Source organism: Canis lupus, chromosome 1 (assembly GCF_048164855.1).
Source record: "Canis lupus baileyi chromosome 1, mCanLup2.hap1, whole genome shotgun sequence".
In the NCBI taxonomy this organism is placed as follows: Eukaryota; Metazoa; Chordata; class Mammalia; order Carnivora; family Canidae; genus Canis; species Canis lupus.
The window spans coordinates 57,460,552-57,480,223 of NC_132838.1; the positions used below are offsets into that span (position 1 = coordinate 57,460,552).

The 19,672-nt window shown below is 42.1% G+C and overlaps 1 protein-coding gene across 18 annotated transcripts in view; it reads right to left on the reverse strand.

Moving 5' to 3' along the window:
- Nucleotides 1-2,154: 2,154 nt before the first annotated feature.
- Nucleotides 2,155-19,672, reverse strand: part of WDR27 (WD repeat domain 27) — a 216,087-nt gene continuing 198,569 nt past the window's right edge. For 14 of the 18 annotated variants that reach the window (XM_072831310.1, XM_072831299.1, XM_072831290.1 and 11 more), the window contains one exon: nt 2,155-4,225. In XM_072831310.1, coding sequence (XP_072687411.1) covers nt 4,002-4,225 — 224 coding nt within the window. In that variant the 3' untranslated portion in view covers nt 2,155-4,001. The remainder of the gene's footprint in view (nt 4,226-19,672) is intronic. The other 4 variants (XM_072831327.1, XM_072831313.1, XR_012033290.1 and 1 more) reach the window with 3 other exon arrangements.

Sequence of the window (19,672 nt, forward strand, 5' to 3'; positions counted from 1 at the left end):
TGTCAGCAACGGATGGATGCAAGCCATTCAGCCAGCAGGCTTCTGGATTCCATGCCAGTCAGCGTGGACTCCACCCAACACACTCCCTCAGAAAGTGAACAGAAGAGCTGTTTCCTCTGGTGACAGTATTAAAAACTTTAGGAACAAAAAAAATAAAAATAAAAAATAAATAAAAAATAAATAAAAACTTTAGGACCAACGGAGGAATAAAAAATCTCCTCCAGAGCACTACAGACTGCACGGACGCCGATCTGGACAGAACCTGGGTCCCGGGGTGCTGGCTTCCCTGCCCCAATCCTGGGCGCATGTCCATGCACAAGGAGGAGCTGCCCTGCTTGGGCCCACCCACACCCACGTTCACGAAGGTGCACACCTGCCTCCATGCCACCGTCCCACTGCCCCTCCCCGCCTGTCCCCCTGTTCCTTTGGAGCCTTCTTGTAAGGCCCACCTTCTCTGCACAACCTCACTCTTCCTTCTGTTAACTCAGCTCGTGTGCCAGGAAAAGACAGGCACCAAGTTCCCTCGATTTGCTTTTCAATCCTCTACTAAACACCTCAGATGAAGTGGTGTGTATGAAACAAGCAGGCTCGGTCATGAGTGTGAGGCTCTCCTGGCCTGAGGGCCACACCCGTGCCCCAAACCCCACGGTGGAGCCCACCACCACTTGCTGGCAGTCACTCCCTTGAGGAGTTTCCCAAACAAACCTGGGCCCCAGGGAGTTCCCCAGATGCCCTGTGTCAGCAGCTCCAGGTGCTCAGAGGGGACCATGAAGCTACTAATAGCAAAAAAAAAAAAAAAAATCAGGTTGGGAATATATAGAGGAAACAAGCTGACAGGTTATTTCTAATTAGGGCCAGAAACAAAGTTGGCCCTATATCAATGGTTGTGGGAGGGAAGACAGGGAGAAGGGGAAATGGGCCAGGAAGGCAGGGTTAGTGTGAGCACGAATTCCCTCCTTTGAACCACATGACGTTTCCACTCCTGCAGATCGAAACCAGCTGCACGCTGGTAATTTTATACGATTTAATAGAATCAAAGCCAAGAAACTGCTAGGTATCTGGAAAAGATATCCTTCCAAAGGCTGAGCTGTGTGCTCCCCGCGTGAAGCCTCTCCTCCAGGTGGACGGCTCTCCAGGTCCTATCACAGATTTTATCAGCTTCTCCACCTGACAATCAATCATCTGCAAAACAGTAGTAACGTTCCCTATGAAACACCCAGGCACCTTCCTCCAAAGTCTGAAGCATGAAGTCAGCTCTGCTGCACTAATGAAAAGCAAAACCCCACATCTGAAAAGAATGCCTTACACAGAATGTCAAAAATGACAGAAACTGTTTATTTCAGAATTCGTTTAGACCACCCCTCTGCACACGGCCTGGGCAGCCTCGATCACATTCTTGCTTTCTTGTCTACAAAAACATGGGTGTGCCAAGAGCGTGTAAGCCCCATGACATACGCCACATAATATGAATCATTTTATCATCCAAATCCCAGAAGGGAATCTTCCCAGCATCCTAATTACTGAAAGTGGAGCAGGCCAGACAGACCCGCATCTCGGCCCCCGTTTCCATCGGAGGTCAGGACTCGCCTGGAGGTCAGCGCCCCTTACCCCGGGGCACACCGACAGGGCCATCCCAGGAAGCAGTGCTGAGCCTCAGTCTTCCTACCTGTGGGATGAAGGACGTTCACTCTGATCATTGCTGTAGGATCAGGAAGAGGGATGGGCTGACCTATCCTCTCAATAGGATGCTTTTGAGATTGCTGGTGGTCGTCTACAGTGTCTTCTCATAGCCCCAGGGCAGGCCACCTCTAGACCCCACCTCACCCTGCCCTGGCCCGTCCCCTAGCCAGGTGTCCTCCGCAGCACCGTGCCCCACCTTGGCGACCTCTGACCTGGTGAAGCCTCGCCCCCGAGGCCGGGCAGCCCTTTCCTCCCACCCACCCTGGCGAGGGCTAGCCCCTCTGCAGTCTGTCAACTTTGTGTGTGAAAAGAATGGCTTCAAATGGGTTTTCCAAGACACAATTCCAGCACTACCTCCCTATGATGTAGCTTTTGTCAAGTATTTGGAAAATAAAACTATAGTAACTTCTACTAAACTCATTGCATTGTCATAAAAATTGGGTAATGAAGTGAAATCACATTAAAAATGAGAAGTGCTATATAATACATTATTTTTATTAATGTTCTCTGATGAAGGTAGAAGAACCACCCACGTTGACATCACCGTGCACTTGCTTATTGCTTGGAAGGTGTAATCACTATATAACACACATAAAACATTAACAAGATGCCCCACACCTTCAGCAAGTCTGACTCGCACGGCCCCAGTGCCCGTACCACAGTTGAGTGGCCCCCTGGCTCTGCCCCCCACACTCCCACTCCTCCTGCCTCTCACCTCAGCAACAGCTTTTCCAATTTACTTTGTCCTGCATTGTCCCTGACAAAGCTTTCTAATGTCTAGGGTTTTATTTTTTTTTAACACATTAGTTTTTCTTTAAAATATTTGGCTATTATTATTGACATTCAATCATTTAAAATCTTTTTCTCAAAGTCACATTTGATGCAACTGGAATCAAGACTTACTTTAGAGAAAATCTCTATAAAAAAATGAATGTGATATGTAAGAAGACGTTAACACCACAAACATCACACGTGGAACTGGCATGTGAAAGACAAAATGCTGGTGCACCTGGTGGCACCAAAGCTTCCCCAGAACATTAAAAATAGAACTATCACATTATCCAGCAATTCCACTTCTGGGTGTTTTCCCAAAAGTCCAGAAGGCATGGTCTTGAACAGATCCTTCCAAATTGACATTCACAGCAGCAACAGTCACAACGGCCGAAGGTGAAAGCAACCCAAGTGGCCGTGGACGGATGGACAACGAACAGCATGTCTATCACCCGGCGAGGATCCTGGCACCTGCTATGACACGGATAGACCTTGGGGACATTATGCTCAGTGACATGAGCCAGTCACAAAAGGACGACTCCACAGGGGAATCCAGGCACAGAGAGGAAGAGGGTGCGGCCGAGTGGGGAAGCAGACCCGGTGCTTAGTGGGGGTGGCTTCCGTTTTGCAAGATGAGGAGGTTCTAGAGACGGATGCTGGTGGCGGCTGCACAGCAGGGTGGACACAGTTAACACCACTGAACTGTGTCCTTAGAAGTGATTCAGATGGTGCTCTTCATGTTATGTGTATTTTGCCAGAATTAAGAATGATATGAAAAAAAAATTTCAAATGCTGTAACTGGAATTAAGAATACTAAATAACATTCTATGGGTTTACTTGTCCATATAACGCTCCATTTACCTATTTTAACTGGTTTCAAAAGAATTTAATTTTAACAAAGGGAGATAGTAGAATTGCTATACATAGATTAAATAACTCCAAATGTCAGAAAAATAAAAATGAGTTTTTCCCAAAATGTTGTCTCGCTAAAACTTTGCAAGGAAAGCATGTATATTTCTGATCAGTCTGTGCGTGGACATTCCCATGTGGAGCCGGAGGCCCACCTGTTATTTCTCAGAAGGGGAGTGAGAGCACATCTGTGGGCAGGAGAGGGGCAAGGTCGGTCCAGGGTCGGTCCAGCCAGCCCTACGAGGCTCTGTCCTGTGGCATCGTGTGCTGTTGGTCATTGGCCATCTGGACCTGTTCTAGAAGCATCCTGACTCTCCTGGGACCCCAGAAAGACTTGGCTCTGGGCCCTAGGAGGGCGGATACCTGCTGTCCATCCCCAGAACAGCCATTCGTGGCTGGGGAGTTTGTGTGTGATCCTGGGGATCCTCAGACTCTGCCTCCGCTGAGAGGAAAGGCCCAGTAGCCAAACCTTGTGCAGAGCCCCCTGTTCACCGAGCAGAACCGGGGCAGGTCGTCGGGAGGCCTGGGGCAGTGCTGCCCACTGCTGAACACCCACGCTCCCAGCGTGGATTCCCCTTCCCACCCGCAAAGTCTGTTATGAAACAAACACTAGGTTACAGTCTATTGAAGAACATTCTGTTTTAACTTGCCCACATTCTGTGCAGAAGTACCGGATGCCAACTCCGTTCTTGCAGTAGGGGTGACCCTTGGAGGAGCGGGGGGCACTGCCGGGCGTGAGCAGCAGTGTGAGGAGGGGAGGGACGTGAGTCCTGGTGGCGCCGGGCCCCCCGCCGTGGTCGCCGGCCAGCGGTCAGCCGTCCGCTACGAACAGCTGCAGCCTGCCGTCCAGGGTGGCTGAGGCCAGCTGCAAACGAAAACAAAATACCGTGCGGTTCAATCACTTTCCTGAGCTGGGAATCCTATGAGCTCACAGTGTTGAGTTTCCCTCACTTGCAATTTTCTAGACCACAGAACAAAATGCATTAAATGTGTATACAGCAGGCACTTTACTTATCGTCGATTGACACGAACTACATTTCACTGCTATTCTAATGCTGGCGGTGCCTGGGTTGGAATCCGGGGTCGACCGGCCCAGAGAGGAGAGGAGAGGACAGGATGGCCACTCCCTCCAGCTTCCCACCACTGCCCTGCCCGGGGCGGGGGGGGGGGGCGGTCAGACAAGGAGCCAGGCCCTCTTCCTTCCCCCTTGGTCCTCAGGGGCCAGCTGGTAAGGCCCACCTGCCCCGTTACTTAGGGACATGGGGTCTGTGTTCTGGGGAGCAAATCCAGGCAGCACCCACAGGCTCTCACCCCAGAGGTCTCAGGTGGCCACGTGCGTGAGGGCCTCACCTGCCACTCCCATAGGGACCCAATGCTGGTCTGCTACTGCGATATTGTGCCTCGGGTCACCTCGAGTCTGCACCAAAATTCTGAATTTTGAAACATTACACAAATCACCCCATGGACACCCAGCGTGGCTTCAAATCCAATCAACTCTACTCTTCTCATCCCAAGAAGCCACCACAACCCTGACCTATCCTATGATCTACAGCCTGGATGGATCTTTGAATCTGCTCTTCATCAGATGACGTAATCCACACCCACGCCCTGGCGACGCTGCCGCTTGACCTTCGCCGCGTCCCCAACGGCCCCACATCAGGGTCCTCACCTCTGATCGGAGCAGCACAATCTGTGCCTCCCTGGAGAACATTAGCCAACTCACTTGTCCCAAGCACTGCGTAGGCCTCTGGTATTGCGGTCATGGTCTTTCAGTCTGGGTCACGGGTGTGTGGGGCAGGTGGCCCCCCCCTCCCCTTCCACTGTGGGCTGTTCTTGCCCCTACACTGAGGTAATTCAGTGCAGTCGTGATACTTGAACTAATGCTGCTTCAACATCTTCACCACATTTGGGTGTGGCACCTCCGGTCGGGCCGTGGCTGGGACACGCCGAGCCCGCCGGCCGTGGAGGGCGATGCAATAAGGAGCAGTGTGTACTTTTGTGGCCTTTGATTTTTAAAAGCCTCTGCTTTGGAAATGTTTAAAAATCTGTAATAAAAGTCAATAGGAGAAGACTTGGCTGCTTCTGTTGTGAAAGATCTAGAAGTTCTAAGAACCCCTGGCCTGGAAGAAGAAGAGACAGCAAGGTATGCATCCTGGGCTACGGGGGCCCCCTCCTCGAGTCACGCCCTGGAGAAGCAGGTGGCCCGCACCAGACGGCTGTGGGGCCCCCAGCTCAGGTCTGCTGCCCCATCCAGAGCAATGTCAGGGTCAGTTGACATCGTGTGCAGGGGCAGGGTGGAGGGGGCAGCTATACAAACCCCCTCTCTGCACCTGGCCCTGGGCTGGGCGGGCCACCGAGGAAGGCCTGGACATCTTCCAGCTTGTCACGCGTGTGCTCCAGAAACTTCTCGACACCCCTAGGCCATATGACAAAGTACCGCAGACTGGGTGGCTGATGAACTACAAGCATTGTCACTCAGTCTGGATGCACAGGACTAAGAGCAGCAGCCATGGCAGGAAGGGCGTGGGGTGCTCCAGGCTCTCCTTGGGGCACAAAGAGTTCCCTGAGGGCCTACCTCATGACCTAGTCACCTCCCAAAGGCACCCCCTCCTGACACCAACACATCTGTCCGTTGCAGAGCCCAGGTCAGGGTTTGGGGAGCCGTGAAGTCACACTGACTGTTAGACCTGAGTGTACATGCTGACATCGATGCTCGCCACAAGACTGCATCTGCCGTGCAGTCCCCATGGGCTCTGAGACCCCAGGCTGGGCTCATACACTGCGTTGTGCCTGCAGCTCCTTGCTGTCTACACCTCACACCCTGTCAGGAAATGTACCCCTAGATCCCCTCAGCTTTACACAAATCATTTTTTTTCTTTTCTTACATATTGTTAGGTTCAAGATGTCCCAATAATATCTTTGGAGATGGATCATCAATCTGTCAACAGCCTCCTGGGATGACATTTTTAAGTTGATTGACACAGATGGGTCTTTGCTGTCATAAATGACTAAGTGAGTCAAACATCAGAAAAGCAGAATAGGGACACCTGGGTGGCTCAGCAGCTAAGAGTCTGCCTTTGGCTCAAGGTGTGATCCCAGGATCCGGGATCGAGTCCCACTTCGGGCTCCCTGCAGAGAGCCTGCTTCTCCCTCTGTCCATGCCTCTGCCACTCTCTGTGTGTCTCTCAAGAATAAATAAATAAATACATCTTTTAAAAAAAAAGGAAATGCTAAAATAACAACTGCACCATTTCTGAGTGTTGGCAGCACAGTGTGATGCCCTGCCTGGAACATGTCTCTATTGATAGTAATGATGGTATTGAAATTAATACAGACACCCTGTCTTAGAAGAAGTCAAGCAGAGAAGCATCTAGGATTTCATTACTTGATTAAAACTTTAAGTCCCTTCCGGAGTTTCAGCATGATGATCACGATCACAGACTTGAGTCAAGACTTTGTTTTCACCACATATCTGCCATAGGATGCGAGGTGAGTCACCTCTCTCTACCTCCATTTGGGATCAATATCAGGATGACATTACCTAGTCAGGAGTCATTCGGGCTATTCAGTTCATGCCCCTAAAGCACCCACCAGAACCAGACGTGTGGGGCACCCTCAAAAACTTTAGAAATGTTGTAGGACCAAACAGATGAGGGACAGATACAGATAAAAATCTTCAATTTTCAGACCCAGTATACAATTTACATAATCCTGAGAGTAATGGACTAATGTTTACAGTTCAGATCTTAAAATTCAGATCTGAGAATGTTTATTGTTTTGGAAGAAGAACTTAGTTCTTATTTCAAAGAAATGGCTAAAACAAAGTCATATTTCACATTGTAGCAAAACGTCACTTATTCGCAAGTCCCCAAATAATCTTCCCCTCATGGACATATGTCAAACTTATTTTAAAGTGTCTCTTTAATTGGACTGTATCAGAGACAATGATAACAAACCACACACATCTGGGATTTAAAAAAATGAGGTTTATCTCCTCTAAATACCTCAGTCTGCAAAACACTGCTACAAATCTCATACTAATGACATCTTATAACATTAATAACCCTTTCTTAGAACATATCTTCAAACAACATAAAAATCACTTTCAGATGGCTGAGGCATTTCTATTTCCAAACTCTAAACCATTAGGAAAAGCAACAACATCCAGGGGATAAACACAGTAGCTCTTAGTTCTGAGAGTTTCATTTGAGTTTGGCTAGGAATTCAACCTGCAAAGGTCGGATCCTCATCCATGTAGGTGGAACACAAGCTGCATGTCCCCAGCTGTTTGTCCTGGGGTGCAGGTGCCCTTTGGGGGTGAAGACAGAGAAAGGCAGAGCCCTGACCACTCTGCCTAGAGGGCTAGGAGGGAGCTGTGAGAACCCTCAGGGGATGTGACTAACTCTTTCAGGGACAAGTTGAGCAGAAAGGCATTTGGTTATATGGTTACTGGAATGTCCAAAGGAGCTGAACATCAAAAATAGACTCTGGAGTCAGGAGAAGCAGAAGCCAGCACCCTGTCATCATCACCTGTGTCCGCCCCTGGGAACATTTTCTTTTTTCTTCTTTCTCTTAGGGAACCATGTGTTTCTAATTCTCAAGTCCACACAGCCAGAAAAGAACAAAACAAACAAAAGAAACAGCAGCAAAATCTCATCTCACTTAAGCTACTAGGCTTCAGCCAGTTTCCTGCGGGTTCTAGTCTTACCATGGGGCCCAAAAAACTTCACACGTCCAGTTATTGCTGCTCCTGTGATAACCATGTGTGTGGAAAGTTCCGAGAAAGGCAGTGAGAGAAAGACAAACTACAAGGAACAGGGATGAGTTCTTTCCTTGAATAAAATCAGGACATCCATGACAGTGCGTGTATGCTGTCCACTGCAGCAGGGGTACTGACCTCACCACTGCTCTTGCAAAATCTAGGCTAGCGACTCCTGAAGGACTCATGTTTTGAGGTTGGATGAGCCATGTTCATACATACAGTTGAGCTACAGGAAAAGATAGACAAGCCCGACAAAGGAACTGAAAGCCAGAGTGACAAGGTTATGACATCACTTTCTGCCCAAGGAAATCACAGTCAAAGCAAAGTGTGTGTATGCTAGGGGACAACCTGGGCTTTAGTCACCATGTGAACATAGAGGGTGAGAACGTGAGATCTCATGATAAAGGGAGTTGGGCCACGAAAACCGACCAAAGTCTGAAGATTCACACGTTTAGATTTGAGTGAAGCATGGAGAGGAAGGCCACTTTGATGCCAGGGAGACAAGATATCTCAGCCTGAGGTGAGGAAATCACCTCAAATACCATAACCAAGGGCAGCCCAGAGGGAATTTGCAGTTTTTGCTTTTGCTATGGAATACATGGAAATCCATATCAAGGAGCTAACTAGAAAAAAAAAAAAAGGAATCTCAGCTACTAATATTCCCAGAGCACCCAGCAGAGCAAACCGAAGACCCCCTGAACCATTCCTCCACAAAAGCAGGACCCTCAAGGATAAGCTCTGCTGAAGGTCATCTCTGGACCTTTTCCTGTGAATTAGAGTTAGTGGACACAACATACAGCATAAATGGAGTGAGTACTGGATGCCGCAGACAACTACTTCATACATGGTCTTCAGATCAATAAGTTTAAAACGGCTAGGAGTATAATAAAAGGATTAGCTGCTATAATAAAGAACTGTAGGATTGAAAACAATCACGATGAAGCTAGAAACAAGAGTCAGTAAACATAAACTTTCAATTGATGAATTAAGAGCTGACTAGGAACAGCTGAAGAGAGAATTTATGAACTGGAAGACAGGTGTGAAGAAATCAGTCAGAATGCAGCTCAGAGTTGAAAGGATGAAAAATGTGAAGGAGACTTTAGACGACAGACTGAGTGTAAATATTCATTTAAAAGGAGTTACAGGAGGCGAGAAGAATGAGATTTGAAAACACAGAATATTGAAGGGATAATAGCTAGAATTATCCAGAATTAAGGAAAAATCGTATAGTTATTGAGGAAACACATGAGCTCTAGGATACATAAATAATAATAACCCACAACTAAATTTACATCAAGTCTCCAGAACAGTACACACAATATTCCTTTTCAACTGGTGGCCTCATTTTGAATCTTTATCACATGAAGTGGCCTTAGGTAAATACAAGCACCCACCCTCATTCACAGAGACTTGGTTTCTTGCTGGTGAGGCACAAGGGTGACACTAAAACACAGGCCCTGGGGCACCTGGGTAGCTCAGGAAGTTAAGTGTCTGACTCTTGACCGCAGCTCAGGTCATGATCTCAGGGTCATAAGGTTGAGCCCCACATGCTCAGCATGGAGTCTGCTTGAGATTCTCTCTTCCTCTCCCTCTGCTCCTTCCACTTGTGTGCTCTCTCAATCTCTCTCTCTCTCTCTCTCTCTCAAATAAATAAATAAATAAATAAATAAATAAATAAACAAAATACAATAAAATAAATCTTTTCCATTGATCTATGTGTCTGTTTTTGTGCCAGTACCACACTGTCTTGATGACCACAGCTTTGTAGTACAACCTGAAATCTGGCATTGTGATGCCCCCAGATATGGTTTTCTTTTTTAAAATTCCCCTGGCTATTCGGGGTCTTTTCTGATTCCACACAAAACTTAAAATAATTTGTTCTAACTCTCTGAAGAAAGTCCATGGTATTTTGATAGGGATTGCATTAAACGTGTATATTGCCCTGGGTAACATTGACATTTTCACAATATTAATTCTGCCAATCCATGAGCATGGAATATTTTTCCATCTCTTTGTGTCTTCCTCAATTGCTTTCAGAAGTGTTCTATAGTTTTGAGGGTATAGATCCTTTACCTCTTTGGTGAGGTTTATTCCTAGGTATCTTATGCTTTTGGGTGCAATTGTAAATGGGATTGACTCCTTAATTTCTCTTTCTTCAGTCTCATTGTTAGTGTATAGAAATGCCACTGACTTCTGGGCATTGATTTTGTATCCTGCCATGCTACCAAATTGCTGTATGAGTTCTAGCAATCTTGGGGTGGAGGCTTTTGGGTTTCCTATGTAGAGTATCATGTCATCTGTGAAGAGGGAGAGTTTGACTTCTTCTTTGCCAATTTGAATGCCTTTAATGTCTTTTTGTTGTCTGATTGCTGAGGCTAGGACTTCCAGTACTATGTTGAATAGCAGTGGTGAGAGTGGACATCCCTGTCTTGTTCCTGATCTTAAGGGAAAGGCTCCCAGTGCTTCCCCATTGAGAATGATATTTGCTGTGGGCTTTTCATAGATCAATGGAACAGAATAGAGAACCCAGAAGTGGACTCTGAACTTTATGGTCAACTAATATTCGATAAAGGAGGAAAGACTATCCATTGGAAGAAAGACAGTCTCTTCAATAAATGGTGCTGGGAAAATTGGACATCCACATGCAGAAGAATGAAACTAGACCACTCTCTTGCACCATACACAAAGATAAACTCAAAATGGATGAAAGATCTAAATGTGAGACAAGATTCCATCAAAATCCTAGAGGAGAACATAGGCAACACCCTTTTTGAACTTGACCACAGTAACTTCTTGCAAGATACATCCACAAAGGCAAAAGAAACAAAAGCAAAAATGAACTATTGGGACTTCATCAAGATAAGAAGCTTTTGCACAGCAAAGGATACAGTCAACAAAACTCAAAGACAGCCTACAGAATGAGAGAAGATATTTGCAAATGACATATCAGATAAAGGGCTAGTTTCCAAGATCTATAAAGAACTTATTAAACTCAACACTAAAGAAACAAACAATCCAATCATGAAATGGGAAAAGACATGAACAGAAATCTCACAGAGGAAGACATACACATGGCCAACATGCACATGAGAAAATGCTCTGCATCACTTGCCATCAGGGAAATACAAATCAAAACCACAATGAGATACCACCTCACACCAGTGAGAATGGGTAAAATTAACAAGGCAGGAAACCACAAATGTTGGAGAGGATGTGGAGAAAAGGGAACCCTCTTGCACTGTTGGTAGGAATGTGAACTGGTGCAGCCACTCTGGAAAACTGTGTGGAGGTTCCTCAAACAGTTAAAAATAGACCCAGCAATTGCACTGTTGGGGATTTACCCCAAAGATATAGATGCAATGAAATGCCAGGACACCTGCACCCTGATGTTTATAGCAGCAATGTCCATAATAGCCAAACTGTGGAAGGAGCCTCGGTGTCCATCGAAAGATGAATGGATAAAGAAGATGTGGTCTATGTATACAATGGAATATTACTCAGCCATTAGAAATGACAAATACCCACCATTTGCTTCAACGTGGATGGAACTGGAGGGTATTATGCTGAGTGAAATGAGTCAATTGGAGAAGGACAAAAATTATATATTCTCATTAATTTGGGGAATATAAATAATAGTGAAAGGGAATATAAGGGAAGGGAGAAGAAGTGTGTGGGAAATATCAGAATGGGAGACAGAACATAAAGACTCCTAACTCTGGGAAGCGAACTGGGGGTGGTGGAAGGGGAGGAGGGCGGGGGGTGGGGGTGAATGGGTGACAGGCACAGAGGGGGGCACTTGGCGGGATGAACACTGGGTTTTATTCTGTAAGCTGGCAAATTGAACACCAACAAAAAATACATTTATTATAAAAAATAAAAAAATAAAACATTAAAAAAAAATTTTTAAATAATAAAATAAAATAAATCTTTAAAACACAAAACAAAAACCCACAGAGGTCCCAAGTGACTCTGAGGTACAGCAAGAATCAAGGTCCATTTTTTTAACATATTTTTCATTTTTCAGATTTAAATATTATACTGTCAGTTATTTTTTTTTCTTTTTTTTTTAATTTTTATTTATTTATGATAGTCACACACACACAGAGAGACAGAGAGAGAGAGAGAGAGAGGCAGAGACAGAAGCACGCTCCATGCACCGGGAGCCCAACGTGGGATTCGATCCCGGGTCTCCAGGATCACGCCCTGGGCCAAAGGCAGGCGCCAAACCACTGCGCCACCCAGGGATCCCCTATACTGTCAGTTATTGACCATTACCTTTGCCATCATGTCCTTCATTAAAAATAAATCTTTAATTTTAATGAAAATAAATTCATCAAATTTTGTCTCGTTTTTTGTACAAGTTTTTTCAAGTTTTATGAAGTCTTTCCAAAGCATAGGTCATAAACCTATTCTACCTTTTCCCCTATTTATTTATAGTTTTACCTTTCACATTTAGATATTTAAATCATTAGATGTATGAATGTTTAAATAGAAGTATAATTTCACCTTTTCTCACTATAGAGATCCAATTTTCCCTAAGCTTTATACCAAATAATCCATCTGTTCCCCAGGGTTTTATGGTGCCTTATTACTATGTATTGAGTTCCCGAATATACATGGATCTATCTCTAAATTTTCAATTATATTCTTTTGGCTTTATTTTAGTTCTTGAACCAATGCTGCATTATTTTTATTTCTGTAGTTTCATGTGTCTTAATATCTTAATATTAATTAATATCTTAATGTCTTAATATCTTAATATCTCTGATAGAGAAAATATAAAGTTGACTTAGCCTTTTATGGATCTGTTTTCTATAATAAATGTTTTTTGGAATAAGTTTATTGAATCTTGCTGGAATTTTGATTAAGATTGCAATAGATTTATAAATTGGTGAAGTATTGGCATTCTTATATTAAGTCATAAATTATGAAAGGATATATAGTGATCCAAAGGGGCACCTGCACCCTAATGTCTGTAACAGTAATGTCCACAATAGCCAAACTGTGGAAGGAGCTGGGATATCCTTTGACAGATGAATGGATAAAGATATATAGATATAGATGATATAGATATAGATATATAGATGATATAGATATATAGATATAGATATATAGATTATATATTTATTATTATATATATTATATGAATTATATATATTCATTATATATATGAATATTAGCCATCAGAAAGGGTAAATACCATTTATATCAATGTGGATGGAACTGGAGGGTATTATGCTGAGTGAAATAACTCAATTGGAGAAAGACAATTATTATATGGTTTCACTCATACGGAGAATTAAAGAAACAGCATAGAGGGTCATAGGGGAAGGGAGGGGAAACTGAATGGGAAGAAAACAAAGAGGGAGACAAATCATGAAAGACTGTTAACTCTAGGAAACAAAATGAGGGCTGTTCAATGGAGTGGGTGGGGGAATAGGTAACTGGGTTATGGGTATTAAGGAGGGCTGAGTGTGTTATATACAACTGATGAATTCTTGAACACTACATTCTAAACTAATGATGTACCATATGTTGGCTAATTGAGTTTAAATTTTTTAAAAATTTTAAAAAGAAAGGATATGTAATACCATTCAGATCTTCTATGCAGTTTATTAGAGCTTTAAAGTTTTCTCCATAATTATTCCTTCTTCTTAATTAAGCTCTTAGCTGCCTTTAAGTGTTATTTGTTATAATAAAGGAACTCTTATTTTTATTTTAATTTCAGTTAGTTATTACTGGTATGTTGATTGTTGTAACTAGATATTACATGCAGCAACCATACTGAAACCTTGTTGAATTATGTTACTTCTAAAAACTTAATGATTCTATCAGTTTTTCCAGTTAAATGAATCAAATCATCTGCAAATAATGAGTTTTGTCTCTCCTCTTCCAAGCCATTTTACTCCCATTTGTTTCTCTGTGTTTTATTGATCAGAATCTCCAATATTACATTAAAAGGAGTTGAGAGTAGCTATCCTGTCACATGCCTGATCTTAAAGAGAATGCATGTAAAATCTATTAAGTATAATATTTTCTATAAATATTGATTTATACCTTTATTAGATCAAGAATCTCTTTTCTATTCCTACTTTGATATAGTGTCCCTCTTCATCTCTTACTATAGTCTTTGGGATAAACTTTAATTTATCTGATATAAGGATGGCTACCCCTGCTTCCTTTGAGGGACACTATATCATACTGAAAGGATCTATCCAACAAGAGAACCTAATAATCATGAATATTTATGCCCCTAATGTGGGAGCTGTCAAGTATATTAATCAATTAATAACCAAAGTTAAGACATACTTAGATAATAATACACTTATACTTGGTGACTTGAATGTAGTGCTTTCTACAATTGACAGGTGTTCTAAGCACAACATCTCCAAAGAAACGAGAGCTTTCAATGATACACTGGACCAGATGGATTTCACAGATATTTACAGAACTTTACATCTAAACGCAACTGAATACACATTCTTCTCAAGTGCACATGGAACTTTCTCCAGAATAGACCACATACTGGGTCACAAGTCAGGTCTTAACCAATACCAAAAAATTGGGATTGTCCCCTGCATATTTTCAGACCATAATACTTTGAAATTAGAACTAAATCACAAGAAGAAGTTTGGAAGGATTTCAAACACATGGAAGTTAAGGACCATCCTGCTAAAAGATGATAGGGTCAACCAGGAAATTAGGGAAGAATTAAAAAGATTGATGGAAACTAATAAGAATGAAGATACAACTGTCCAAAATCTTTGGGATACAGCAAAAGCAGTCCTGAGGGGGAAATACATCACAATACAAGCAGCCATCCAAAAACTGGAAAGAACTCAAATGCAAAAGCTAACTTTGCACCTAAAGGAGCTGGAGAAAAAACAGCAAATAGATCCTACACCCAGCAGAAGAAGAGAGTTAATAAATATTCGAGCAGAACTCAATGAAATAGAGACCAAAAGAACTGTGGAATATATTAACAAAACCAGGAGTTGGTTCTCTGAAAGAATTAATAAGATAGATAGACCATTAGCCAGCCTTATTAAAAAGAAGAGAGAAAAGACTCAAATTAATAAAATCATGAATGAGAAAGGAGAGATCACCACCAATACCAAGGAAATATTCCTACTTTGTTAGATTTCCTTTTAATCCTAAACAGTAATGGATTTAAATGCTTTTTCTGCATCTACTGAGATAACACAAAATATTTTCTCTTTATCAAAGTAGTGAATTAAGTCATTAGATTTTCCAATGTTGAACCAATCTTGCACTTAGAGAGAAATCAAATCCTACTTAATCAAAAAGTTTTTTTAAAGATTTTATTTATTTAAGAGTGAGAGAGTGTATGCGTGTGCACACAAGCAAGGGAAAAGGGTAGAGGGAGAGGGAGAAGCAGACTCCCCGCTGAGCAGGGAGCCTGATATGAGACTCAGTCATAGCACTCTGGGATTATGACCTGAGCTGAAGGCAGACTTTTAACTGACTGAACCACCCAGGTGCCCTTAAAGTGCATTTTTAAGTGCATAGCTGAATTCATTTGGCCATGTTCTATTTAGAATTCACATAGGTTTGTCCATAACTGAAATAGGCATATAGTCACATTTTGCATTTATTTAGCTGGTGTTAGCTGGTGTTAGAATAAAAAATACCTCACTCTCATTGTGAAACAAGGAAAATCTTTTTTTTAAGATTTTATTTATTTATTCATGAGAGAGAGAGAGAGAGAGGCAGAGACACAGGCAGAGGGAGAAGTAGGCTCCATGTAGGGAGCCTGACATGGGACTCGATCCTGGGTCCTGGGCTCTAGGCGGCGGTAAACCCTGAGCCACCCAGGCTGCCCAAAACAAGGGGAATTCTTATACATTCAGTGCTAGTGGAAGATAAAAAGGCCATTTTGGCAGTTCCTTATAAAATAAGACATACATTTCATATACCACCCAGAAATCCCATATGTAAGTTATTTATCCAAAAAAACGAAAAACATGCATTGGCACAAAGTGGTGTCCATGAATGTTTCTATAGCTTTACTCATAATACACAAAAGCTGGAAACAAGCAAAACTTCCACAAATTGGTGAATGTATGAACAATTGTGAAACCATATGATGAAACAAACTATTGATACATGCAATAATACAAAAAGTCTCATAACCATTATCCTATATGAAAGAATAAAAACACTAAATATCTAGTGTGTTATTCAAAATGTATGACTTCCTGAAAAGACATAAGGAACAGAAATCAAATCAGTGGCTGGAATGGGAAGAAAAAGTTGACTACAAAGGGACTCACAAGACCCCGGTGAGGGGATATTTCCCATCCTGGTTCTGGAGAGACTTGATATCTGGTGGGAGACATCTCCCTCTTGACTGTGGTGAAGGTTGTATGGCTGTATCCATCCATTAAGTACTGTTTAATTTTATACCACATAGAATGGACTTTATGTAAACTATCAGTAAACCATAATTTAAAAAATATAATAAATGCTACCATATGTTAGACTAAATGAAGTAGATAATAGGAATTGTCCAAGATTATTTAAATTATATAAAAATACCAATTGGCTATAAAAAATATATAAACCTTTTTGTTCTAAGCCATGTAGTCTGCAAATAACAATGTACCTCAGGTAAGTGAGACTTGCTGCTGCTTTTTTTTTTTTCCTTCAAGATGTCCATATATTGTATTCACTTTGCTTTTTAAAAAATGACTAGAACAGTCCTCCAGTAGATTCTTTTTCAATTTTTAAATCTTTAATTTTATTGGTCATTTTCAGTTTTCATTTTTGAATCGTCTGTTAACATAGCTGACCAGCTTTCTTTCCCTATTAATCTAAATCTAATCTAAATCCCTATTAATCTATTACTATTATTAATAACATTAATCATTTTTCATATCTGTCCAAATTAGCTCTTACTTTATAATTTGTCTTCATAAATTTGTTTATAATATTTTTGACATTAACATGCCTAAATTTTAAACTCTTGTCAATGATAATGCTATATGGTATACCATGCATAATCATAAATATTATATCAAAGTTAAAGTGCTTCTCCTATCAGTTTCCAATTCTTTCTCCCTGATAATAATTATTCATTTTGACTAAAAACTGTTACTGTTATAAATCCTTTTGGGGAATAAAATAAATAAGAACAATAAAAACAAAACGAAAGCACAGGAATGTAACTACATACATTATACAAGAAAACATCCACAATTTTCAAATATATTTAATTTACATTTAATTTAAATTTACTATTTTACTACATATTTTCTATTCTTTTCCCAGATTTATTTTTTTATTATTTTTATTTTTTTAATTTAAGTTCAATTAATTAACATATAGTATATTATCAGTTTCAGAAGTAGAGTTCAGTGATTCATCAGTCTTATATAACACCCAGTGCTCATCATATCAAGTGCCCTCTCAATGCCCATCCCCCAGTTAGTCCATGCCCTCACCTCCTTCCCTTCCAGTGACCCTCAGTTTGTTCCCTATGATTAAGAGTCTCTTATGGTTTGTCTCTGTCTCTGATTTCATCTTGTTCTATTTTTTCCTCTCTTCTCCTGTGTTCATTTGTTTTGTTTCTTAAATTCCATATATATGAGTGAGATCATATGATAATTATCTTTCTCTGACTAAATCACTTAGCATAATAACTTCTAGTTCTATACAAGTCATTGCAACTGGCAAGATCTCATCTTTTCTAATAACTAATATTCCACTATATTTATATATACCACATCTTTATCCATTCGTCAGTCAGTGGACATCTGGGCTCTTTCCACAATTTGGCTATTATTGATAATGTTGCTATAAACATCAGGGTGCCTTAGAATCTGTATCTTTTTATCCTTTAGGTAGTACTTAGTAGTGCAATTGCTGGGTCATAGAGTAGCTCTATTTTTAACTTTTTGAGGAAATGCCATACTATTTTCCAGAGGGGCTGCACTAGTTTGCATTCCCACCAATAGTGTAAGAGGGTTCCCCTTTCTCCACAACCTTGCCAACACCTGTTGTTTCCATCTTGTTAATTTTAGCCATTCTCACTGGTGTGAGCTGGTGTCTCATTGTGGCTTTGATTTGTATTTCCCTGATGCCGAGTGATGTCTGTTGGCATCTATATGTCTTCTTTGCAGAAATGTCTGTTCATGGTGAGACTTGCTGCTATAGTAATACTTCATTTGAAGAATTAAGAGCATACGTCATAAGCCTGATTTTATAAAACTCGAGGTGTTTGCACATGTAACACATAATAGACTGCTTTTCAGTAGCACACACCTTATGTTCACATAATAGACAAATCCTGAAAAATGATTAATAAGCAGAGGTGAAAACCATTTGGTTTCCATTTCCAGCAGGAACTGAAGAATACAAGAAGAACAAGACAGACATTCTGGGCTGTAGATCCGCTCGTCCTCCCTGCATGTCAAATATGGATTCCAGCTTCGAATGTGGATTCCAACAGTTGCCAAACTTCTGAATGTTTGCTAGCAGTCCTCAACTCTCACACAGCCTCCACGTGTCCTTATTTCCTCTTCTTGGTGTTTTCACAGGCAGGGAGATCTCTTCTTTATTCACGGAAGGCCACCTTCCCAGTGTACAATGGGTGAGGCAGATCATGCAGTTCTGCCTACAAAATTTTTTTATCTTAACAGGTCTGAACATAGCCACTTTTTTCCAAACTCAAGATTCTCTAGAACCTTCATACTTTCCCCATTCCCCATCCAAAATTTATGTGGCCCATCAGTAGTAAAGACAGCAGAGCACAGCACTCAGCACAACTTGGGGCAGGCCTTTCGCCAGCTGTGTCATCTTACTGACACTATCGTGACCTCACATGCCTCATATCCATCTTAAAATGAGGATTATAACAGCATCCACCTCAGGCAACCTATCTGACAGCTACGTTAGTTAATAGCCTTAAAACTCCACCAGCATATAGTAAATACTATTTTTATGATGTAAAAATCACCCTACCCCGTGACAACCAGGAATACCTCCCCTCCACTCTGAGTAGAATGTGAGAAGATGCCATTTCTAGCACAAGGCCTTGTAGGTGCACTCCATACACAGCCTCAAGGAAAAAAGAAAACATTCATAGAGAGAAGCAGCACCAGGTTGAAAACTCAAGGTGAAGTCACCAAACCTGGTTGTGTTGGAGGTCAAGCCAAGGCCAACCCACCCTTCTGAGCCTCCTGGTGGGAGGCTGGAAAACCTGCTCACAGAGGGTCAGAGCCCTGTCCCAGTCTCATCCCTACCACTAGAGGCAATAGGGAAATTACAGGAAATCTTGGAATTTCTACAGCTCCTGTGACTGGAGATGGCCATCTTCATGGACACTTCATCTAGCACAACAAGTGTGAAGGAGATAAAACCCAGCTGTGCCATTGGAATGAAGAGAGAAATTCATGTCTTCGTTAATTGTGATGGACTTGGATTCCTGCCAGATGAGAACATGTGTTTGTGCATGGACAAGTCAGCTGCCAGACTCTCTGCTCCAAAGGTCACCAGGATTTGCCCTTTTGCGTGCTTGGAGAGCTCACT